General features: G+C 43.0%; 2 protein-coding genes across 2 annotated transcripts in view; both read left to right on the forward strand.

Moving 5' to 3' along the window:
- The window catches only part of spen (spen family transcriptional repressor), a 29,149-nt gene extending 25,111 nt beyond the window's left edge, over positions 1–4,038 (forward strand). The window contains exons 12-15 of the mRNA XM_071513662.1: positions 69–425; positions 542–736; positions 1,643–1,801; positions 1,939–4,038. Of these exons, the coding sequence (XP_071369763.1) occupies positions 69–425; positions 542–736; positions 1,643–1,801; positions 1,939–2,070 (843 nt within the window). The 3' untranslated portion in view covers positions 2,071–4,038. The remainder of the gene's footprint in view (positions 1–68; positions 426–541; positions 737–1,642; positions 1,802–1,938) is intronic.
- Positions 4,039–21,298: 17,260 nt separating this feature from the next.
- On the forward strand, positions 21,299–24,603 carry LOC139639509 (ephrin type-A receptor 2-like; the record flags this gene model as incomplete). The annotated part of the gene is made up of 3 exons (XM_071513607.1): positions 21,299–21,423; positions 22,205–22,284; positions 23,955–24,603. Coding segments are annotated over exons 1-3 (814 nt in total), but the record flags the coding sequence as incomplete, so codon positions are not given.
- Between the last annotated feature and the right edge of the window lie 796 nt (positions 24,604–25,399).

The following is a 25,399-nucleotide window of genomic DNA, read 5'->3' on the forward strand; positions in this document are numbered from 1 at the left end:
ATAAATCACATTCATATATTATGCGATAAGCGTAGTTTTATTGATTTGGTATATATTTTCTTTTTTAGGTCCCTCCAGATGCTGAATTGGGTCACAGGGGTAAATTGTCTCAGTCACTCGGGGGAGGTAGTGACTCCAAGCCTGAGAATTCCCACCTTCGCCATGCTACCTCTATGGACCTCTCACACATGTCCCGGATGGCGAGGGATACAGTCTCACCCTCATACCAATCTCCCATGACTTCACCTATGACGTCCCCCATGGCTCTTACTCACAAGCCAGATCTATCTGTCCAGAAGGGCCCTCCAGCCTTTCTGCCAACACCTCCGTCAGCAGTGCCCCCATCAAGTTCATCACAGCCACGACCTGATGCTAAGCTGGAGCATTCAGGACATCGTTCCATTGACATGGTGCAGCTTTTGACGGTAGGAAGACAGAGAACAGCAATGTCATCATTAAGAAACCATAATACATTTCATCATTTTTCAGTGCAAGAGGAAAAACATTAAATCAACCCTCTTCTGGTCTTTTCTTTGTGCAGAAATACCCAATCGTATGGCAAGGCCTGTTGGCACTAAAGAATGACCAGGCTGCTGTCCAGCTGCACTTTGTTTCTGGCAACAACGTGCTGGCCCAGCGCTCTCTGCCGCCCCCAGAGGGAGGCCCTCTTCTCCGTATTGTCCAGAGGATGAGGCTAGAGGCCACCCAGCTGGACAGTGTGGCACGCAGAATGACTGTGAGTGTTTTGCCTTCTACTGTTGTTACCTCCGCCATGGAGGTTATGTTTTCACCGCTGTTAGTTTATTTGTCTGTCTTTGTCTGTGTGTCAGCAGGATATCTCAAAAACTTGAGGATGGATTTCCATAAAATTTGGTGGACAGATAGGCCTTGGGCCAAGGAACAATTGATTAGATTTTGGTGGTGATCTGGGATTTCCGCCATTAGATAATTCATGTTTTTTAGCCAATAGTTTTTTAACTACGAAATGCAGCCAAGAAATCAATTTAGCTTAAAACTTAACTAACTTAAAGTAATAATCAGTGACATTTTTCTAAAAGTAAAAGTCTGACTACTCTATCGTTAACTGGTATAGCACAATAGTGATCAACCTATAGCAGTTCACAGTTCATGAAACCTTTTACATTTGCTGTTCTAAACACCCAGTGTCTGGTATGTCTTTCCCAGCAAAAATGTGATGGCACACAGGAAGTGATGCGTTTTATGTTTTATGTTCTATGTTTTATGTTTTTGACAGCAATGACTGTTGAACCTGATGTTGTACCACGACAAAATAAAAATAAAAAACATGGATCTTGCAGATTACCAGTTTAAGTGGTAGAAATTAAGTCTGTGGGTGTAACAGCAAGTTGGATAATTGTTGAGCAGTGGTGGAGGTTTGCGCTCTCTCAGTGCCTTTTAGTTTAAATAAGAGATGATGGCTGTGACTACCAAATGATATACTATACTCCATTCAGGATGCTAAGATCCCTTGAGAAACCAATGAAATAATTTTAACCACTAAACTGATTAAAACTCTGTTAAATTGTTAACAGTTGTTAGACAAGTGATGCATTTGTCTCTGTTCTGTGTTTTCTGTATATTTTCATGATAAAGACTTCATTGTGGTTATCATCCCTGGCAGGTGGAGAATGACTACTGTTTGCTACTGGCCCTACCCTGTGGTCGAGACCAAGAAGATGTCCTTGGTCAGACCCAAGCCCTGAAAGCAGGCTTCATCACCTACTTGCAGGCCAAACAGGCAGCTGGCATCATCAATGTCCCCAACCCTGGCTCCAATCAGGTCTGTGGTCATTCTGTCGTTTTTTTCTATTCTAACCTGATTTCATCTTTTTGAACATTGCCTGTGGGTTTGTAATGTAATGTCATGGAGTTTTTGCTTGCTCTCTCATTATATTGTCTCCGTCTTTGCATCCGCAGCCAGCTTATGTGGTGCAGATTTTCCCGCCATGTGAATTCTCGGAGAGCCACCTGTCACGCCTGGCCCCGGACCTTCTCAACAGCATCTCCAGCATTTCCCCTCACCTCATGATTGTCATCGCCTCTGTGTAAATTACCTCCATGTTTTTCCTGAAGCAAGCCAACACCAGCCTTTTTGGACTCATCCAGTTTTGAAAACTGGGAATGCCTCATATTTTTAATGGGTTTGACCTTTCTTTTTTTTTTATTATTAATTTAAGCATGCACTCACTTTTACTTCTTCACTTCACCAAGTCCTTAAGTCACCCATCCACCTCTAATTCCAAAACTCTCTGCCTTTACAGAGAGCATATGAAGGGTGGCATGGGGATTTTTGATGATCAATTCTCTGATTGCTCATTTCATTTTTGCCATTTTCGGAGGTGTTGTGGATAGCATCCTGTATTTCAAAGCATTCAAAGGGGATGAAACAATGGATTGAGACCTTCTTAAGGGATGTTTTTACTTTCATAAAAATGATGATTGTGATTTTTTTTTTTTTTTTTTTTAAGAGAACCGATCTGATCAGTCATTGCACTATGTTGAGGAAAAAAAATTAATTGTGAACTTTGTACAGATTTGAGTATAAAATGATACATGTTATGAAAATTATTACTCCGGTGATCAGCCATGCTTGCGCAAGATAGAAGAAAATCTTTGCCTGGAAAATGATCGAGAATCATGCCAGCCTGATCAATCATCACACCGCTTTTGCTCCTTCACCATCAGCCAACTTCTTCTACTTCATTTCCAGAGTCAACTCTCTATCCCCAAGTGTTCCTTCCCCTAGGAACTCATGAGGGGACATTAGGAGTTGTACAGTTTACACTCAATGCCTCAACAGGGGACTGTATAAAGAATATTTAATTTGTTTATTTTTGTTTGCCTCTTCTTTAAGCCTAAGGGTATTGTGGACAATTGTGAAACTGTAAATATTATAAATATTTAAAGACTGAAGCGATGTGGGGAGACCAAGTGGATTATTTTACAAGACAGATCGTCAAATTTCAATGTTTTCTTTCCTTTTTTTTTGGGCAGGGGGGAGGAGGGGAACGGTGGGAAGGATCTCCACAAGATCCAGGAGTGATATTCACAAAAAAAAATATTTTTTAAATTGATTCTGTGCCAAAATGTCTTTTGCAAATGCTAAACAAACGCAATGTATCAAAAAAAAAAAATTGATCAGAACCTATTTTCATATGTGACTTTGTATTTGCCACTCAGAGGGCAGAGTTGATTCCCTTTTTTTGGTATTGTTCATTAACCCAACTGTTACTACAGCGCTATTACATTATGAAATTGTATCCTCATTTTGAAGGAACAGTTGTATTGTAGAGGTTGAATAGCAGCTTACTGTTCACCATACTGGTCAATGTATTTCTGTCTTTCCCTCTCCTTGGTGTTGTCCTCTACTGCCCCCTGCTGTCTGTCTGAACATCACCCTCCCACATATTAACGACTGCATCCTGAGGTCAATTAGGCAATGGCTTCTCGACAGTTGAGCTACAGCATGCTTTATTTTGAAATCCTAAAGGGTAAAGTAAAATCATAAAGGCGAAGAATGTGACTTGAACTTGAAATCATGCCGTTAATGGATGTGTTAATTGTCTGTTTCCATCCCTCCCCTTAACTATTGTCTCCTTGAGCCAAGCTGTAAATACTTATGTCCTCAATCTGTGCTCTTGTGTAGTTTTTCCCCTTTATAATTGTCTCTCTTCAGGGTCTTTATTTTTGTTTTGTGCAACAAAACAAAGCAGTCTGAAAGAGACAGAAGCTAGGTGCGTGAAACCGATGCTGAAAGTAAAACCATGCTTGTCAGTTTTGTGGTGTAAATATTTCTATGACTGCAGGCTGAGTACTCTCATGGTTATGTTGAAGGCACTTCTAATTTTTGATAAACAAATGAGAAGAAAATACAAAAAAAAAAAAAAAAAAAACTTAAAGAAAACGGTGATTAATCTGAAAACTTTGTCTTTTGATCAATCTTCATTTTGAGTGTATTTTGCTGTTCCTCCATGAGGACATTTTAAACTGTAAAATAAATGGTTGTTTGACATACTTCTACAGATCATTAAATGGTCCATCACTCTGGGTTTGTGTTTTTGTGACTTGCCTTCAGAAACTAAAGTTGATGCACAAACATTAGCATTTTTAGACCGGGAAGGGAAATCTTACTCGCCCCTTAGCCCATGAGTAGTGCAAAATTCATCACTATCCAGAATCTAAGGAAAAACATATGGAGATGGTAGCAATCAAGGCTCCGTCTAATGTCCGTAACCCTTAGGTTTCATCTAATATGTAGGAACACTAAGAGTTATGGTAGTTCCAGTATTAAAAATTTAATTTACCACGTGTGACCCTTCACAGCACACTGTCAGACCATGTTCCTCCTCAACATCAGGAATCAATGTTGCAGTGCATTCACCAGTCAGAAGATGTCAGCATTTGCCTCTATAGAAATTCTAGCCATGTCATGCAAATCACACTACGACCAGTCATTTCAGTTCAGTGTAAAAATGGCTTGCTCCTTGAAAGAGTTGGCCGTAGCTCTTTCTCAGAGCATAGTCGTTATTCCATTATTTTTTCCATTGATATATTGTGTGAATGTGTCAGAAGAAAATGTGTGGTCTATGTAGCAGAGTAGCCCTGCTAAGACCTTAAAAACCTCTTAGCCAGGAAGGACTTTGCCTTTGATTGAGTTATAATGTTTTTGTTTGCAGCCAGGCAGACCTGGGTTTAGTTCTGGTCTACCACAGAGGGAACTGTGGGAGATCTCGTATGCCTAAATATATCTTGCTTGGAAATATTCCCCTTTGGCTAATAGTATACATGGGCTTACTGTCTCATTGTGTCAGTACTGTAATGTATATGCAGGATCAGCAGTGGAGGCAGCGCAATGGCACACAGACCCATGATACCTGTCCAAAATAAATAGTGGGCCCCTCCTGTATAAAATGACAATGGAAATTAACATCACTAGTTAACTATAGGGTGGGAGGCCTATAAAAACTTGAATACAAGACGGTTATACATGCTGTAGCACTCTGTGTCAAATACTGTACATGTGGATGCAATGGAAAGATGAAACTTGAATGTCAATGACAAATCATATTTATATAAAGTTTTTTGTGTGTCAGCTCGAAGAGCAGCACTAAAACGGCTGTGGAGCGAGACTTCTAAAAGGAGAATGAGCACCAAGACTGCCAAAGTTTTGCCCTGATCCCCGAGGCAAACAACTCCATGGTTCGGGGAATTTTAAGACTCTGGCCCGAACATTAAGGTTTCCGGCTGCTCCCGTCAAATTCATGAGCACACTAGCCTACAGATTCCTCAGAGGGATGCCTATGGGGAGTTAGTGGCGATCGGAATTCCATTTGGGAATGTTTGGCGGTCAGGGCTGCAGCGTCTCTCATTATTTTTGGAAGTACTCTTTAGAGCGAAATTAATGTCCTCGAATGCGGACGGCCTGCTGCGAGGAGACACCAACTGTATGACTTTTAGGTTATATACCTCTCGATTCCAGTCATCAAAGGGTAATGTAGACGTATTTGTGGTCTCTTCGTTGAATGTGTAATGGACTGTTGTTTTCTAGTTCTTATCCCACAAGTCTGATTGAATAATTTTGGTCAAACCTACTTTTCATTTCCAGATTTTCCAATAAAATAGGATGACATTGAGGAGCACCAGCTCTGGCAGCATAATCCGGCCACTGAATATCGGAAGCAGGGTAAAGAAGGTCATCCCAAAGTCGTCATACGCTCGACTCCCCTTCTCTCCTGTCATTACAGTAGAAAGGAGGTAACGTGACCATGCAGAAGAGGTGAAGCGTACGCAATTTATGGTGCCTTGACAGGCCAAGACTAGGAATGTTAATTGACGCCCTAGTCGCGGCGTGAGAAGAAGCAGATCAGGGTGGGACACGGTAGTGAAAGGCAAGGCAAGGAAGACTTAAGGAGAAACTCAAGACACTTCCCTTCACGTTGCTCCCCCTCCTTTTCAAGGTTCCTGGGCCTTCTAAGATTACAGACTCTGCCTTTGAGCGATGAAGCGAGGCTGAGGAGGAGTTATGTGTCCTTGTTCTGAATGCAGACCTCATTCATATTTCTGCACAGTTCTTCTCTTGAATTCTTTGCCACAAGATTACATTCTGAAAGCCCAATTTTAGCTTGGAAATGTAAAGAATGTTGAAAATTCAGAGGTTGGTTTTTTGGACACTGATAAGTGCTTGTTTTCTTGTTTTTGTCCTTTTGGCATCGATCTCCCTACATTCCATGCTGATGTTGGACCATTTTTTTTGTGCCTTGGATGCAGAAGAGCACAGAATAAACAAAGAAAAGATGATACTTGGGCTGTGGTAAAAATGGATTACTTGATTACTTTGCTGCAGGTGTGGGGGTGAAGCCTTGACGCAACAGAGCGTCACCCCTCTCATCAGCAATCACCATGCGTAGATGTGCAGTGTTTGTGGTTTTCTGTAGCATGCATCTAACGGGAGACCTAAACCACCAATCACTGTTGAGTAAAGAAAAAAAAGGATGGGATCAGCGGTTCCATTGCTGCTCGGTGAACTTAAATGTGAGTGGATGCATCAACAACGTGATGAAAGGAGCTCTGGAAAGTTCCCACAAGCATTTACACACACACACACACACACACATCTCTGTTTAAGTCACATACTGAGAATCGAACAGTCGAAGAGAGAAAACCTGAGGAAACTTGTGCTTAGAGAAAGAGCTGTTGAGGCTAATAGCTTAAAGGGTTGTAAGAAGGTACATTTCTGCTCAGCAGATGAGATCACTGGTTGCCAGGAGTGCAACAGCTTTCTCACCAGAAACCTGCAGGCTTAAGCCTTCATAACAGCAGCAGTACGTTCCACCCTCTGGGGGAATAGTCCAGAGGTGGTTCACTAAATTCTCTTTCTGAGTTGTGAGACCGAAGCTTGCCAGGGTGGACACAGTTGAAGACTTCAAATGACTTGACTCACCCCTCCCTTTAGCTGCGTGGGAGGACTTGATAATAGTGCTGTGATGTGTTCCAGGTCATAATCATTTGGAAAGCAAGGGTGTGTGTGTGTGTATGTGTGTGTGTGTGTGTGTGCGTCTGCAGAGGGGAAGGCCTCAGGAAAAAAAGCGAACACCCTTTCATTGCTGCACTGTGATAGCGTGAGCACGGCTCCCACCGCAATGACTCCCAGCCACCAAATGCGCTCTTTTGTGGACAATGATTACGTCATGTGACGCTGGTTTTTGGGTGTTAATTGCAGTTGTTAGCTGTCGGGAGAGTAAATCAAGCTTAACGCATGTTTATCTTTATTTGCTGGCATTTTCTGTGAATTCTTGTTTCACACATCTCTTTCTCATTCCCTCACGTAAAGGATTAGTACAACTTTTGGCCCATTGTTCACCTTACCCAATATCTGATGAGAGGATTGGCACCAAAATCATCTCTGGTAGCTAGCTCTGTCCAGTGCACACACACTTTAGCATACAGTATGTTGAACATGAGAACTTGTAGCAGCTCTGGGGCTGGATGGATAGTTAATTTTTAAACCTGCCAGGCTTGTTTAGGGGATTGGTAAAATAGACAAAACTTTCTTTCTTCTTTCATAAAACCTTCAGTGGCAGGAGATCTCTCCTCCTGTGAGACTTCAAGTGTAACTTGTTTTGTTCACACAGGAAGTGAGAGAAGTTAGCCAGACTGCTAAAGTTTTTACGCTGTTGATTTGTAATGGACTTTACTAATGGTTTCAGAAGTTGAATCTATGTAGAACTAGAAGGCCACACGGAGAGCGCAGACCTCCGCCAAGGTTCGTGCTATTATTGCTTGTTCATGAGTCAGATCCGGATCCGCTCGAAAATTGAATGGGTTCTTCCTTGGCCCATGCTACACCCTTCCACGATGTTTCATGAAAATCGGCCCAGTAGTTTTTCCGTAATCCTGCTAACACACAAACAAACAAACAAACTAGAAGGGCACTCGGAGAGCGCAGACCTCCGCCAAGGCTAATAGTCCAGTCTGCTATGATATGCAAATTTTATGAGTCGGATCCGGAGCCGCTCCAAAATGTAATGGGTTCTTCCTTGGCCCATGCTACACCCTTCCACAAAGTTTCATGAAAATCGGGCCGGTAGTTTTTCCGTAATCCTGCTAACAGACAAACGGCACCGAAAACATAACCTCCTTGGCAGAGGTAACAAAAACCAATACCATCTTTCTAAAAGGTTTACCTTCATACTGTATAATGCTAATCATCTATGTTTAATATACTGTATGCTAAAGCGTTAGCATGCGCACCGGACAGAGCTATCTACTGGAGACACAGAGATGATTTTGGTGCCAATCCTCTCATCACATATTGGGTAAGGTGACTAATGGGCCGAACTCCAAAAAAAGTTGGTTTAGTCCTTTAACTTTCTTCTTCCCACACAAGGATGGATTGCATTCTTCATGTAGTCTGTCTTTGACTGATGAAGATATTGTGGCTGCTGGCCTCAGTGCCAAAGAGGGAATGAGGCACTAATGTGGGAATAGAAAACATAGCGCAGAATTTTTTAATGAACAGCCACTAACACAAAGTAGACATGGCTGATTTCCATGTTAAGATGATAAGGTAATACATGGTATTTGTTTATTGTGCTAGGGAAATTATCAGTGGAATGTTTGGGAGAAAAACATTTGCCTGGAGCCTAATTTTAAATGCTTAATCCAAAAGATTTGATTTGAACACAGAAGCTGTAGTGAGAGACATGGACTGAGATAGATAAGATGCTGTTTTAGTACCAGACTAATATAACCAGGAAGTACAAGAGGCAAAGGTCATGTAGATAAATACACACAGGGTTTATCAAGCAATTCAGAAAAGTGCACTGCTTACTTCTACAAGGCCTTCTCTCTTGGAAAATGTCCTAGGATATATGAATACATTTTAATGCACTTCAAGTTTCTTTTGCCAATTCATCTTGTGGAAAAAGTTGTCATACATATATGACACGTAACTTACAATACACGTCCACGTAAAATGAGAGCGTTTCTCCAGGCCTTGTTTCAAAGGTCAGTGTCGTGCAAACACGATAGCAGCGCTGAATGAAACGGTATAATGTGATCGTTCCACTTTTTCCTACAGTCAATACATCCGTACAATGGACAACAGTCAAAAATAGATCAAGTAACTGTTGGGGTCATAGTACATATTAGGTGTGGACAGGCAAAGCTGCAGGTATACGGCCTCACCCGTGTGACTCAAACCCCATAAATACAACACCTTCCTCTGACATCATCTCCTGCTCTCCCAGGTTGCAATCTGATATCTGGGATGTTATAGATGAGCTTTCACATTGCATTCCTCACTTCCTCATTTGGCTTCATAAAACCTCTGTGCTGCGTTTTAACACAAGTAATTTCCATATGCAAATGTGAATTATAAAGCTTTTTCAATGTGTTCTGTATTTAGATACATGCAAATATAATCCTTATTTACATGTTTCATGTAGATAAGGATTTTTGACCGCGTTTACAGCAGTTGACTTCTTTATTGACCAGTATCTAATCAATAAAAGGAAATCAAGTTATTTTATAGTCAAAATTTAACTTTAACTATGAACCTTCACTTTTTAACTGCAAATTTTCACACAACTCTCGACTTTTTCTATTCAAATGAAACTAACATGACAAGAGAACTTACACCCGAGTTCATCACAAGTAGTGTGCATGGACTGCTGCAACAGAGTGACATTTGTTTTTCTGTTTGTAAGACAACATATACACATTTTAGAATAAAGCACATTGTCATGTAAGCATATTCACATAAACTGATCATTAATTATGACTATTTAATGCTGTGGGACTGCATAGAATTATTTGTTTCTTGTTCCATCCCGTCCAGAGTGGGTGTGGTCAGGTCATGATCTGGCTCTGGGGAGATGTGAAGTGGATTTGCGGTTGTTTCACTTTTCACGGTAAATAAAAGATAGGCTTGTGGGTTTTTTTTAGTTTTTTTTTTAAAGTCCTTCATCTATTCTGGATTCAACCGCTCTCCGCCTTCGAAACCCAATCTGTCAGCCAGCGTGAATAAGTGTGAGAGATTGAGATTCTGTCTGGGGTGCTTGGGTAGCAAACCTAGACTGGGGTCACTTGGGGTGCTTGTCGATTTGGAAACAGAATGTGCATGTGCCTGACTCGTATTCGTACACTCAGAGGGAAAATGATGGGTTTGAACTGGTTGGGATGGGTAAAAAAGAAAGTGGAATTGAGGAACATAAAAAAGACAAAGGAAGGCATTGAACAAGGGGAGTCAAGATTCCCCAGCGGGCAATGTTGTTTTCCATTGTTGGGAATGTCGGTGAGTGTGTGTTTGTGTTTGTTGGAAAAGCTTATTGCCCAGCCTCTGCATTAGCTGTTTTGTAGACCTCCATTGCTCAGCGTACAGAGTACACAAACTCTAAGCTGTTTACAAGAATATCACAATCTGCTGCCCTCAAACCTCAACCATGTTATGATTTATGGAAAACTGTGGTTTAACCAGGGATTTAGGCAATTACCAAAGTGTAGTTTCACATAGAACTCGGATTTATGCCTTGGTCAGAGACTCAGGAGCTTTTCAAGTTATGCTTACTGGAACACAATGTCGCAAGCAATGGTAACATTTGGGCATTTTGCTTGTTTAAAGCTGCACTAGATTAGTTTGCACACTGGCGGCTAGGGCTGAACAATCAATCGAAATTTTATCGAAATCGCTATATGGCCTACTGCAATTTTCAAATCGCAGGAGGCGCAATATTTGTTAAAGGCGAAATGTGTGTCAAAATACCATTTTAAATGAAATATTGTGGTGCTGCAGAGATGTCCTGGCCTACACATCATATTCTACAGACTTAAGAAAACATCTTTGTTTGGTACAGATCCCCGCAAAAATCACACCATAATCATTTTAATGTTTTTCAATGAAAATGAGAATAATGATGTAAAAATTATCATTCCCTCTAATATCGCAAATCATATCACAATTGCAATATCTGTCAAAATAATCGCAATTAGATATTTTTCCAAAATCGTTCAGCCCTACTGGCGGCCCCAACTGGCAGTGAGAGGTAACTGTTTGAATTTGGAGGACTTCATTACCCAGAAATCGATCCGTGATGCTTTATACCAAAGGATACAAATGGGACAAGAGAGGAAAAAGATCGAACATTGGTGAGTCCAGCTTTCTCTGGACGAAGCACTGCTCACTGCTGTTTAGGAGACAGTTTATATTTTATTATATTAAGCTCCGATTCACTTCTTGTGGCCAGAGAAGTGTACGTACCTGACACCAGAATTTAATTTGGGCAAATAGGTTGAATCTACAGCGTCTTTATTAGTGGGAATAGGACGCTCTTCTCTGCTGCAGCCCCACTTTGCGATTTAGGCATAATTTACACAACAACTTAGTTTAATTTAATCTTGTGCAGCTTTAATGTAATACTTATTATTGCACAAAAGTGGTCTGGTCGCCTCAGGCAACGGGTGTGGTCTTGGGTTGCCGAGGAAAAACATACACACCTCAAAAATTCATTACCTCATTACAAAGCTTATTTTCTCCTTTATTCCCTCCTCACACCCACACATCAGCAGGCAAGCCTCATCAGCCTCATAGGTGCGGGGGAAAGAGACCGACGGGCTGCTTTATGTGCCGTTATGTGTTTGTCGAGAAAGGGATCAAACAAGCAAGAACAGGCTCTTGGCGAAACAGGCCCGACGGACAGGCGTTGATAGGAGCCGTCATTCCACAAGCAGCTGTCATACGCATTGCTTTGTTCAACCACCTTCACCACTATCACCGGCAACAGCAAGTCCCTCGGTGCCGGTGACCCGGAGCTCTCTAATGCGGCTAGGGTAGAGACACCTGTTTGAGGGACACACTTGCATGCGAGCTCCCCAGAAGCATGCAGGTACATGAATGCACACGCCTATATGTGGTCACACACAAATGCACAAACACACACACACACAAGCATGCACACACACCCTTCCTTCCCACACTTGTTCCTGTGGATGTCACAGCTGCAGTCGGGGGCTGTCTAAACACTGCAATGCAACTGAGGCTGCGAGTGAGAGTGAATGCGCGTGTGTTTATAGTAATTTGCCATCTGGAAAGTCATTTTAGGAGTGTTTAGGATGGCAAAGGGTTAAAGACTCTGTAAGTTTTATACCTCTTTCTGGCAATGAGACAGCAGTTGTATGGCACCACCTGCGTTCCTCTGTAAACAAGGAAGTAAAGTGATACCATCTCGTATGCTGGTATTTTGGATCTGCCCCCACACATGCGCCTCGCCTTGCAATATCACCTGATTTACAATAAGAACTTTTTTTTTTTTTTTTTTATATCAATTCATCCATTCCCAGCAGCATACCTGGGTGCGGTGGCAGGATGAAAGGATAGAGACGAGGGCCCATAGGTGAATTTGTTTGCTCGGTCATGGTTTGGATTAATGTATCATGTAGGGTTTGACCCTCATAAGGTTTTGAAGTGCTGATGTTCAGTGTCTTTAAGTTTGACCATTCTCATTCCACATAAAAAAGAAAATCCCCCAAAACACTAAAACTCTCCACTGAAACCCAGGACACTATGACAATTACAACTACTACTAAGATTCATGCATACTTGTTTGAAATCAGATCAAAATATTGCATTAGAATCAGTTCTTCCCATAGACAATCAATCAATTCTGTGATGATCAATAAATATATAATCAAACAAATTGCATCATATCCAGCATATCAGATGTAGATGACACTTACTGGAACAGATCTGCTTTTTAAAAAAATCTGCAAAATGATATATCAGTCCAATGCTAGAATGTATATCTTAAGCCAGTGGTTCTCAACGTGGGGTCCGGGGACCACCAAGGGTCCTTGAGGGTGTTCCAGGGGGTCCCCAGCAAATTGATGAATTATTAAACTTCAGCATTATTTCATTTACAAGAAGTTAACACAGGTAGAGAATGTAGAAGAATGACTGTTTGATCATAGTTTCACTGTTATCTCTCTAACTACAATACAGATAGTCATGGAATTCTGGACAAAATCATATCTAACAATAAAAATATTCTCAGATTTGGGTCTGAGAGACAAAATCTCATCAAATGGGCGTCCGTGGCTCTAATGTGAGCAAAATTAGGGTCCTTGATATGAAAAAAGGTTGAGAATCACTGTCTTAAGCATTCCACATTTTTTATCAATCGCTAGATCTCAGCTCTCAGACATGTTCCAAGGATAAAGCACACATCCTTCCTTCAAGATCTGCATATGACACACCCATACTCTCACCAACACACGCACACATACAGCTGTCCCAACACTTTCATTGGCATAACAGCCCTTGGTTACTTGGAGGCAGGGGAGAAGGGGCATGTGCAGTAGAGTCAGACGTGCCGGACATGCCTACCTCAGCAAACCACAAACCACTGCCGGCCGATGCGGGACAGGTGCTGCTTAGGGTGACGTCACATCACTGCTGGGGAAGCCCCTGCATACCCAGGACTGGGCACTGATCACCACTACGACTGTGAGATAATTGAGATGTAATAATAATGAGAATACCAACGCTACGACTAACTAGATGGCACTCACTAGAGCTCATACCTCCACCAACACTATGCAATTGTCAAGATATGCCAGTTCCACATGTCGGACTTTCACCTCTCGCCTCTTATTAACTCAAGTTAATAATTTCTTCCATGCCCCATTACCAACTTGGACCTGAGATGGGACATAGGATATGCACTATTGCTACTGTTACTAATACTACTAGTGCTGCTGGGGTGAAAAGCCCTCTTCGTTTGGCACCAGACAGAACTCTTGCGGCAGCATTCTGGATAAGCTGGATAGGCATGACAGAGATGTAGGAATGTGGAATGTGTGTGAATAAAGGCAATTACAATCATCTAAGCAAGAGGAAATACATGCGTGAATGACCTTCTGCAGATCAGCTGAGGATAGCAGTGGTTTGATTTTGAAACTAATTCTCAGCTGCAGACAACATGACTGCACAAGCCTTTTAACCTGTTCAGTAAAGGTTAAATTGTACAGCCCTAGATCCTTAGCTACAGGTTTAAAGCCGCCGTAAGTACACTTGATAGGTTGACATCTTGTTTGAATTCAACAAAAGTAATCTCCATGTTGGGCAAACATGAATGAGTAAGAGAATATGTCAGAATCTTGGCAATATTGATAGCGTCTTTGCTTTCAAAGTAAATTCTGCGGCTCGGGCATCTGACCAATTGAGGTGAACTCTGGAGTGGGAAAGCTTCGCTCCGTGTTGTCAATCAGCTGTCGCCACTGGCTGGGTGGGGAGAGAGGGAGCTAGGGGCGTTCATCTGTTTGTCCTCAAACTTACCTACCGCAGTTTTAACATTTGAGGCTACGTTCCCTTGTTAACCGAAAATTATACTCAAAGAGGCAGCTAGACTGAGAGGAACAATTTCTGATTTGTTGTCATTGGGTTGTAGAAAGTTCTTGGAAGTCTGAGAGGCAGTTATACTGACAGTTGTGGTTGCTGAGCTGTCAAGGGAGAGTGTTGACTGCGACACAATGGAATGGCACATTGCGTACGTGGGTAATATGACCAAGGGGCTTTTTTTTTTTTTACAGTCTATGGGCAGCATGTATAGGGAAAATAAAATGGATCCTAAATAGAGCCCTGTGGGACACTGCAGGTTATATATTGAGAAGAGGAAGATGTATTAACTACTGAGACAGAGATGGTTCAACTGGAGAGATAAGAGTGGAACCAAAAAGAAATACAATTGGACAGTCTCCTGCATCAGTTGTTAAAAGGTCATTTGTGACCTTCATAAGTCTCAGTCTCAGTACTATGCAGCAAAAAAACAGACTGGAAATGACCAAACACCTAGAATAATATATTATATACTAATCTAACATAACATAGCAATAATATAATATAATTATTCATTTATTTTCCTGCATATTTTCTATTTTTGGATATCGTTGTATCATACATATTTTTCATTTATTTCTTTGTCTCCGTACATTCTACACCCTGCATACATGCTGTAATTCATATATTTCATACTTTTTATTCTTATATTTCTACCTAATATAGTATGTTCTAGTGTTGTAATTGTCAGTTGTCTTATGTTTAATACTCCCCATTTTCTCTATATTCATTTCTATTCTATTTCTGGTTGCTATGTCCTGTTAGTATTTTCTGCTCCAACAACCTAATTTCCCCATCATTAAAATTTCATCTAATCTCAAAATAGAATAGAATAGAATAGAATGATAGAATAGCAGATGCAGGCTCACACGCACGAAAGCACACATGGATGCACGCTCAAAGCACGCCTGCACGTACTCCTCAACACCCTACACCCCGAACACACCTCTCCATTTCCTGCCACTCTCCATCCCATCTGATATCAGCTGGCCCAGTAGGGTCATCTGGAACTGAATCAACAGGTGGCTTTCAATGGAGGCTCTCAGCGGCCCGGGGGCCTCCAGGAATCCATCTCCACTTTATTCTGAGCTCGCTCTCCTCTCGCTCCTTTCCCTCTGCGCTTCCTTAACCGTCCACAATGGCCTTTAAGCCGGCGGTCACTCGATATGGAATGGAGGAGAGGAAGGAGGCTGCCTTAAGGAGCGGGTCATTCTACTCGGGTGAGCAAACGGGAACATCTGCCACTCCGGCTTGACCCGTGTCTCCAATAAAGAAACATGCGAGGCGTCGTCTGAGAATATGAGCATGTTCCAGCTCAGGGCATCGGAATGCTGAGATAATGTTGTGATAAGGAGCTGAATGAATGGTACGCTGCATCCAGTCCATGCCTTTCCCCCAGCAGGGAAGATCAGTACTTTCCAAGGCCGCTTACCTCATACGGGCTAAGTAGGGAGTGAAGAAGGAGGGAGTGAAGAAGGAAGTGTATATGAGTAATGAACTTAGAGATACAGTAAAAAAAGCGATTTCAGAGCCCAGTTTGACAGTTTCCTCCATGGTGATGATGGGCCTCTTGAGGAAAATGTGAAGTAATGAACTGTAGATCAACTTAAAGGAATACCTCAACACATAAGGACAGTGGTTCTTAAAGTGGGGTCCAGACAGCATGTTAGCATTGTTAGCATTCCTCATTGAAAACAAATGTGTAGCTACTGCCAGCTAGAAGCTAGCGCATTCGCTCTTTTCAGCGAAGAATGCTAATAATGTTACCATGCCGTTGCTCTCTCTGTAAAGACACTGCACATCGCCTAAAATAGATTCCTTGACATTTTAAACTTTTGTTTCTACTTTCTTTTCAACCAACTACTTGTCACAACGTGCAGAAAAATGTTTGGACACTTAACTTAAAAACAGCATGTTAGCACTGATAGCATTCCAATTCTTAAAGTGGGGTCCAGACAGCTTGTTAGCATTGTTAGCATTCCTCATTGAAAACAAATGTGTAGCTACTGCCAGCTACAAGCTAGCTCATTCGCTCTTTTCAGCGAAGAACGCTAATAATGTTAACATGCAGTTGCTCTCTCTAGACACGTGCAGTGTCTTTACGCCTAAAATAGATTCCTTGACATTTTAAACTTTTGTTTCTACTTTCTCTTCAACCAACTACTTGTCACAACGTGCAGAAAAATGTTTCTGTACGGACACTTTACCTAAAAACAGCATGTTAGCATTGATAGCATTCCAAAACATTATATATCATATATTAGCATGTGGCTAGTGGTTTATCTGAACGGCATGTAGAGAAACGTTTTCCCCTCAATGTGATGAGTGCTTGTTGAAGAAATAATACACACGCTGTATCATTTCAAGTGACAAAAGACATTCAATGTTGGAAAGAATAACAAAATCGACCATGAAAAGAAGTATGGTTGCCAACCCTCCCGGATTGGCCCGGGAGACTCCGGTAATATGGAAAAAATCAATTCCCAGACGTCTGAAAGAATAAATAAATAAAAAACAATAAACAATTGCGCTACGAGGGGTTGATTTAAGTGACATGAAACACAATCAGGGAGGATTTATTAAATTGTTTTGAATGTAGCGTATTGCTGTAACCAATCACGGGCAATGAGTGTGTGTTACCGGGTGAAGATGCCTCTGCTGTTTGTTTTCATGACTTTTTGCTGAGCTGTGCTTTTTAAATATTTACTGTGCTGTTTTTTTTTTGGTTGTCGGTTACGTATTTCACAATTTGCAATGTGTGATGATGGTTAACGGGACACGCATGTTGTGCATTTGACATGGCGAAGGCCTAATGGTGAGGGGAACACAGAATTTTTGGCATTGTGTAATGATAAACCAATATATGTCAGTGGAAATTTTCATAGTAGATGTTCCTTTTTTTCTAGTTTCGCATGGTAACAAGAGAGAGAACTTATAGATGCTGTGCGTCATTGTGTGGCAATAACAATGGGCATCATATTATCATTAGTAAATTGGTAATTTGGTCACATTGAGTTGGCAACCCTAACTGTAAGCCTTTGAAACTGCCAGAGATTCATTTCAGCAGCATCAGCTGTCATTGAATGTTTCCCTTCAACACTCGCCCCTTAAACTGTTTGAAATACAAATGACCACATCGCTACATTCAAGCCAACCACACACGGTTGGTTTACATTACCACTCAACACATAGGTCGCTAGATGCCCTGGAGCTTCCCGGCCTCCCACCTCAACACACACACACTCTCACCAGGGCACCATTTGCATATTACCACATACACACATAAACATACTATATACAAGTTACATCTGTCCCCACTGTATATTGATTTATCCAAATTCAACCGCCATAGGCTCTTTCTTCAGTGATTGACGAAAGCGAGTAGCACTGCGTGGTGCCGGGCTGTTTTTTTTTTTGAATATCCACAATTTATTCAAGAGACATTATTTCATCTTACTAGGCTTTATGGGTCTCTGTACGTCTTCTAAATAAAAGACGATGAATTGCACATGCAGCCGTGTCCCGTACAACAGCAAAATCAATTTATTTATTGACTTTTTCTCAGACACAGAGCAGTTTACAGGAGGAAACACAGAATTGAAGTATCAAGGATATGAAAAACAAATAAGATCAAGTAATAATCCCACAAGACCAGTCCCACCCCCCACCCCCCACCCCTACCTCCAGATAAGGCCGAGTAGCAAAGCAGCATTAATGAAAACTCATCGTGATTATTATCTTTCCTATAACTGTCAAGCGCAACAGCGAACGAGTCCCCCGGGCGTAAACTATATTCCGCGCTACCTCACAAGGTAATTTGCAATTCACCCGAACAAAACGGCCCTGTGTGCCCTGTAAGACCCCCCTTATCAGATAGCAGTAAATCTGACAAGGACACATGGAACTACTTTTTCCCATGCCAAAAACGGATCCCGAACGTAGCTGCACCGGGATCAACAGGATCAGGTGTTAGATTGGAGGTGGGGGGGGGGGGTAATTTTGAAGGGGATGGGAAGCGCCAGTCTATATGGCTAATCAGACTAACAGATGAGCCTATATCCTGTTCTCGCACATGCTGGCCCGGGCCACACTTGTCGCACTATATGTTTGTGTGTGTGTGTGTGTGTGTGTGTGTGTGTGTAAAGGCTCGGAAACAATGGGCCTGCTGTTTGCGCCCGTCCACTGCTGCTGTAGCTGCCTTACACCTGTGCTTGGCAGCCCTCCCGACACCCCCCTCCCACACACACACACACACACATACACACACCCTTCTACCCACCACCGACTCCCCTAGCCCTGAACCGCACACCACCCCAATCCACTTTAGTTCTCAGTTTACATCCTGCATTAGCTTTTAGTGCCGCACTACAAAGAACAATGCATATTCAACAAGGCTTATACCGGCTCGGATAATGCACACACATGTGGCCCCTCAGGCCCGTCTTATCGTTTCATAACAACATGGGAGGAAAGAAAAAATGGGCCCATATCAAAGGTTTCTTCATTCCATTCCATTCCCCTGCACCCCCACCCCCGCCTTTCCTCTCGCCCTCCATCATTCTCTAAACCCATGACTCCGTCCGCGTCGGAGGACGAGGTGCGAGGAGAGAGAGGAGAGAGGAGGCGAGGGAGTGTGTGAAGTGAGAGGACGGGTGGGGAGGAGGGTTGGATTTAGGGGGTTCAAAAGCCCACGGAGAGCCAAGGCATTTTTTTTTTTTCCCCTGGTTTGAGGGGGCCTTTGTGAAACCAGAGCACCCCAGGCCAGGCTATGGGAAGGCCATGAGGAGGGGGGGGGGTTGTGGGGTTACAGGGAGGAGGAGGGGTGGGGGTTCGGACAGCAGAAGCCCCACTTCTGTTTCCCGCAGGGTCGGCATCACAGGTGTGTGAAAACGACTGTGTGTGTGTGTGTGTGTGTGAGAGAGAGAGAGACCCGTGTCAAATCAATGACACACTGTATTGTAATCATCCATTGTGGGGGGGGGGGGGGGGGGGGGGCAAGGCGGTGCTCAAAGGTAAACACCAATGGGAATAAACTCAGGAGCAGGTACAACCCTCTGGCTACACCATTCAGTGATATACAAAAGGGTGGTGGTGGTGGTGGTGGGTGGGTGGGTGGGGGGGGTGTTTGGAGAGCAAGATGTAAAGCAGCCTTATCGTTTCCACAGCCAATGCCCAAAAGATTTTGCCATAGTAACAAGCGGGCAACAAACAATGAGAGTAAGTCAGATAAAGCTCGACACTGAATTCCACTCAGCACTAGTTGCTAGGTAAAGGACTTTTCCTAATTCCCCATATTCATACTCCGCATTCCCATTCCCACTCCCTCATACCCCCTGAGAATAAAGACTAGATTAAACTTTCTTTTTTTTTTTTGCTCATAACTTCACTAGCTAAAAGGTTTGCGGGGGGGGGGGGGGGGGGGGGGGGGGTGCAAACATTTTTGGAATACTTCCCATAAAGTTTTGACGGGATATCGGTAGGCCAGCTGTACTGTTGAATTCTGGTATTCAGAGCTGCTATTATGCTTATATGAATACATTTCTCTCCGCTTGTCACATCGATTCGAACCCTGTATGTGGGGACTCCTTATAACAAAGGGCCATAAAGTAAAGCGGCTCCCCCCTCCCTCTCCCTCCTCGAGCCCATTCAAGACGGCAAACGGTTTGAAAATCAATATCTCCATGCAAATGATGCGGCTGCTCTCTAGGCCGCTTGATGGCCAGGTAGGCTGAACTGTAACCAGCCTCGCGGTGCCTTCAAGTGCTCCATGTAAACCTCTGATTTCTGAGTGCTAAAGTCCTCAAAAGCTTTATGGGCAGATTCAAGGAGAAGGGTTTGGCTGCAAAACAAACCAACGCACCAACACCACTCTTAGGGTCTGTTTAATCTTTATAATACAAAACTATTGAGGGATAAAAATGAATATTCAATTGGGGTAGGGATGGGATGATATGCTTATCTTATGATATGTGATATGGGGTTCATGCTTCAATACCACCATACAATGTAATAAAAGTTTCACAGTCAACAAAGTCTGACCATACCTAATGGTTTACTACCAGACAAACATGTCGTGTAAGTTGGTTCTTAATGTGCGGTCCGGGGACCACCAGGGGTCACTTGAAAAGGTTCCAGGGGGTCCCCAGCAAACTGATGAATTAAACTTTACCATTACTTCGTTTACAGAATTAGAGAATGTAGAAGAATGACTGTTCTGATCATAGTTTCTCTGTTATCGCTCTACCTGCAATACAGATAGTCATGGAGTTCTGGACAAAATCATATCTGACAATAAAAATATTCTCAGATTTGGGTTCGAGAGACAAAATCTCATGAAATGGGGGTCTGTGGCCCTAATGTGGACTAAACTAGGGTCCTTGGTGTGAAAAAGGTTGAGAATCACTTGTGTACTTAACCTCCAAAATAGTACATGGTGTCAATATAATGGACAGCAAAGATCCAAAGCAAAAACCACCAGAAATCTATTTGTGAGCCACAAAAAAAAAAAAAAAATCACATCAGGACCAGTGATCCTTTTAAACTAGCTTGGAGACCCATGTCTAATAATTTATCATATTGCCTAAATAATAATATCCTGTCACTTATCTGTCATAAAAAATAGCGGATTTGGAAGTTTTTCTGGCAAATTATATTAGACACATTGACTGAAAAGACTGATCCGGGTCGTTCGTTGTAATTCCGATATTTGCGACGGCACTTGAAGGCAGCACAAGTTTCCCATGTGCCACACCCCCCCCTCTTTTAACACACGCACGCACACACACACACACACACACACATTCCAGCAGGCGGAGTCCGTGACGTCCTCCGTCATTTGTGAATGAGGCTTGAGAGAGCAGCGCTCACCTCTCAGTGCAGAGTCCCAAGCCAAGCCCAGGAGTAAAAAGGGAAAAGAAAAGTTTGCCAAATGGATATTTTCGGGGGAGTCCGACGTATATTATTTTCCTATGTACTCATTAACGGTATATTTATTACACTGCAAACTAAAGAAGGTGAGTGACTTTTTTTTTTTTTTTAATTTCTATCCCAAAAGTTGGTTTCAGTAGAAAGCAATGTGTTTAATTTACAGCCCATAGGCTCAGGTTTATTGAGCCATGCGTGCCATGTGAGGAGAGGCAGCGGAGAGGAAGTTTTAACACCAGGAATGTGTTACATACTTTCTTATTCTTATGACAGTGATAATATCTTTCATTCTAACTGCAAGTGGATTTGTAAAAAGTTTCCCTAGGCTACTCCCGTGTATTTATTCACCAACTGAGCTGAGATTTTACATGCGCTCCTCTCCAACTCTGTTAACACCAGCATGTGAAGTTTTGAGAAAGTTCTGTAGAGTGAAATTTCCTTCCTGTTTTTTTTTTCTTTTTTATGGCTCATATTCTAAACAGTTCTAACTCGGGGCCCTATTTTTCATATTTTAGATTTAGGTTTTTAATCATCTATACAATGTAAGTTATGGAGTGCAATGAGTTTTTTTTTTTATTGGTGAGGTTACTTGTGAGTAATAATAATGAATCATAATGTTTAACCTTTTCACGCCAGCTGATAAAATGAGCTTATTAATTATCAGCCATGGGGTTTATTGCAATCAAAATGACACAATGATTTCCACCCATGTATCACTGCCATTTGCAAATATTTACTATATATTGTTTAAGTAAAGAAAAAAAAATCAGACTATAGACCATGCTAAATAGGCCATTATTCCTGCTAATGAGTCACATGTGTCTCTAAGGTTTATTCTCATGTGTTGAATCTGTCCTCTCTTTCCCTCAGAGGTGCTGCTGGACATGAAGGCATCAGGGAGTGAACTGGGCTGGCTGACTTGGCCCTTCGAACAGGGAGACAAGCAAGGGGTAAGTATGGCACCCGTCCCCTCCGGGTCCCATGTTTCCATTTTGGAATTTTGCCTTGGGATAAACCTGCATGGAGGAGGAAAACGCACAGGCTGAACTGAGTGCCTCCGGTGCTTTTCGCTGCTCAAATATTTGCCCGTTTGACTTGTGTGTGTGTGTGTGTGTGGTTCGCTGTTCATCAGTCCTTACGTATGTCAGGTTTCTACCAAGTTTGGCAGCCAGAGCCTAATGGCTGTGTGGGTCTGGGTACGTGAAGGGGTCGCACAATCCTACCAGGGAGGCTGAGTTGCCTGCACAGCATGTCTGGGCTGCTGCACCAAAGCATAGACAGACAGAATAGCTGCTAGCTCCTGACAGAGAATACTTGTGGCTTCTTGCGGTTTTAAGGCTTCAGCTCCAGAATTGTATGTTAGAGTGCAATTAACTTTTAAGTTTGCTGCATGTGGTGCCTCTTTTAGCAGGGGGGGGGGGAGGGGCTGTACTGTACTGTAGATGCAGCCAATCAGTTAGAGCTATCTTTTCCTTCAGCAGGGGGAAAATGTCTATCTTTAGAGCCGCATCTACCGAACGGCTGCATTATTACATCCAATTGCCGTGATTATCTTGTGTCAGCATATAGAAGGCATGTGCGCTCGGTGCCATATCATGGTTCCAAAGTAATTGGCCAGTCAGGCTCATACAAATGCACTGTAAATTGGCTCATATCATGTGCTGATGAGTCAAAGGCATGCTTGGGCATGCTGGCAAGTTTCAACCACAATCCACATTGGCTCACCTGACTTTATTTCAAAACTTTCACCGTTGAGTAATCAGATTCACGCTTTTATTCCGCAAATAAGCACCAGGGGTTTTAAGTTTTTCTGTGGTTTGAATAATTGTTGTTGGAAACACATTTTTTATAGTTATATTTAGTCATGTTACCATCATCATTTATGTTGATTATCATTTTAGCTGGTTTTAAATACCCCTTATAAAAGATGTTCAGTAGCAGTTTTATAGAGGCGTTGCTTCTGCTGTTGTACATCAAGTTTATATGCAGTGCCACACACTCAGCCAACAAAGCACATTCCTTTAATTAATAGCATAGTGGCAACATGCAGAGAGCAAACCACAGCCTCTGCCCCTGCGGGGCCAATTGTTTTGCAGCAGCCAATGTGACGTTAAAGGATGCTGTTGCATTTTTGAAACATATCTGTGGCAGCATCGAGCATCGGGCCGCAACATTGTTTGGATAAGATGCCAGCAATACCAGTGCAATGTGAAAGACTGTGGAATTGTGTTCATTTGGTATCTCCTCTCCTCAATGTCAGACATTTCTTCCCACACAGAGTCCTCTCTCAAGGCCTGCTGTCTTGACTATGGTCTAAAAGCTCATAAAGTAGAAAAAATCTCCTTGTTAAAGAAATGCTCCATTGCTGTGGAGAGGATACCTTAAAATATTCAGTGGGAGTAATTAGCAATGTATAGACCTGTGGGTTCCCCACACACAGGCTGTTTTTGTTTCCAGGCTCAGATTACAGTGGTTCTGGCCTGGACCTTCATGTGAAGCATTATGGTGCCCCTATATTTTTGGAACCCCTATAGCTTTGGTTCAGCTCACTATACTTAGGGGTTCCCCAAGGGTCAGTGTGTGTGCCTCTAACCTTGTGGGTTTGCGTGTTTTGTTTCAGTGGGAGGTCGTCCAGAGGACCCTGAACGGCTCTCAGTTCTACACTTACTCTGTCTGCAATGTTGGGGAGCGTGAGCAGGACAACTGGCTCCGCACCACCTTCATCCAGCGGCGCCCGTCGGCCTCGCGGGTCTTCGTGGACCTCCAGTTCATCGTACGCGACTGCAACAGCTTCAGCGGCGCCTCGATGACCTGCAAGGAGACGTTCAACCTCTTCGCCTCCGAGTCGGACGCCGACGTGGGCACCACCTTCCGCAAGGGCCAGTTCAGGAAAGTGGCCACCATCGCGCCCGACGAGATCACCAGCAAGAGCGAACTGCGGATCAACAAAGAGACGCGCGTGGTGGAGGGCCTCTCGCGGAAAGGCTTCTACCTGGCCTTCCAAGACATCGGGGCCTGCGTGGCTCTCCTCTCCGTCCGGGTCTACTACAAAACCTGCCCGGCCACGGTGAAGAGTCTCGCGGCCTTCTCCGAGACGGTGGCCGGCGGTCAGAACCAGGCGCTGAGGGAAGTGAGCGGGGTGTGCGTGGAGAACGCCGTCAGCGAGGAGCTGCCTCGCATCTACTGCACCGTGGACGGGGAGTGGGTGGTGCCGGTCGGACAGTGCCAGTGCGAAGCGGGCTACGAAGAAGTGGAAGACGCGTGCCAAGGTAAGGTCGTTCTCTCTCGGGTGGCGCTCCTGCATCTTTGGTATTTCTAAGTCATTCTGCCCTCTGGCTCTTTGGATCCTGCCTGAGTATAAAGCCAGTACAGCTCCCGTGAGATTTTATACAGCAATCTTTTTCCATTAGTCACAATTTAGCTTTTTTTTTCTTAATTACCATAGCTTGTAAAACACTCCACCATGGCAGACTGTTGATATTTATCACGGGTGTTATTTATCATTGTGCACTGGAATTCTCCCCTTGGCTAACATGCCTCCTCTGCAATGGAAGGAATGCTCAGGCCTACTTGTACATGTCACGGCATCATCCCTGACCTTGAACCAATACCTGTAAAATGTGGAAACTTGCTTTTTTTCTTTTGGTTGCAACTATGATTCCAGGAATGAATATGTTAACTATCGGTTTCATTTTGGCCACAATCATGACTGATTTGACATCTTTTTCTTAAGCCCCGTAACGAATGTTGACACCTTGCCAAAGCTGTCACAGCACTTCCCCATAGTTAACAGTTGCAATTCATCAAGATCTCTGCCTGTCACACCGGGTAGTTTCCTGCTCACTCATTATCATCCATTATCTTATCATGTTTTGGTCCGTTGCATAATCCAGCCATAATTCAATCCTTTGACTTTGTAGTTGTGGTACAGAGGCCCTTGATTGTTGTGGGGAGGGCTGTCAAAATGACTGAAAGTGATCAAAGCCGGCGCAGAAGCCACTAGGCTACTGTACTGTGATGGATTAGCGTCTTCAAGGCAGACGGGGAGGAAGGGGAGGAGGCAGG

Source organism: Centroberyx affinis, unplaced genomic scaffold (assembly GCF_046629955.1).
Source record: "Centroberyx affinis isolate AG114_WGS23_722 - 3 ecotype Tasmania unplaced genomic scaffold, CSIRO-AGI_Caff_v1 ptg000282l_1, whole genome shotgun sequence".
Lineage (NCBI taxonomy): Eukaryota > Metazoa > Chordata > Actinopteri > Beryciformes > Berycidae > Centroberyx > Centroberyx affinis.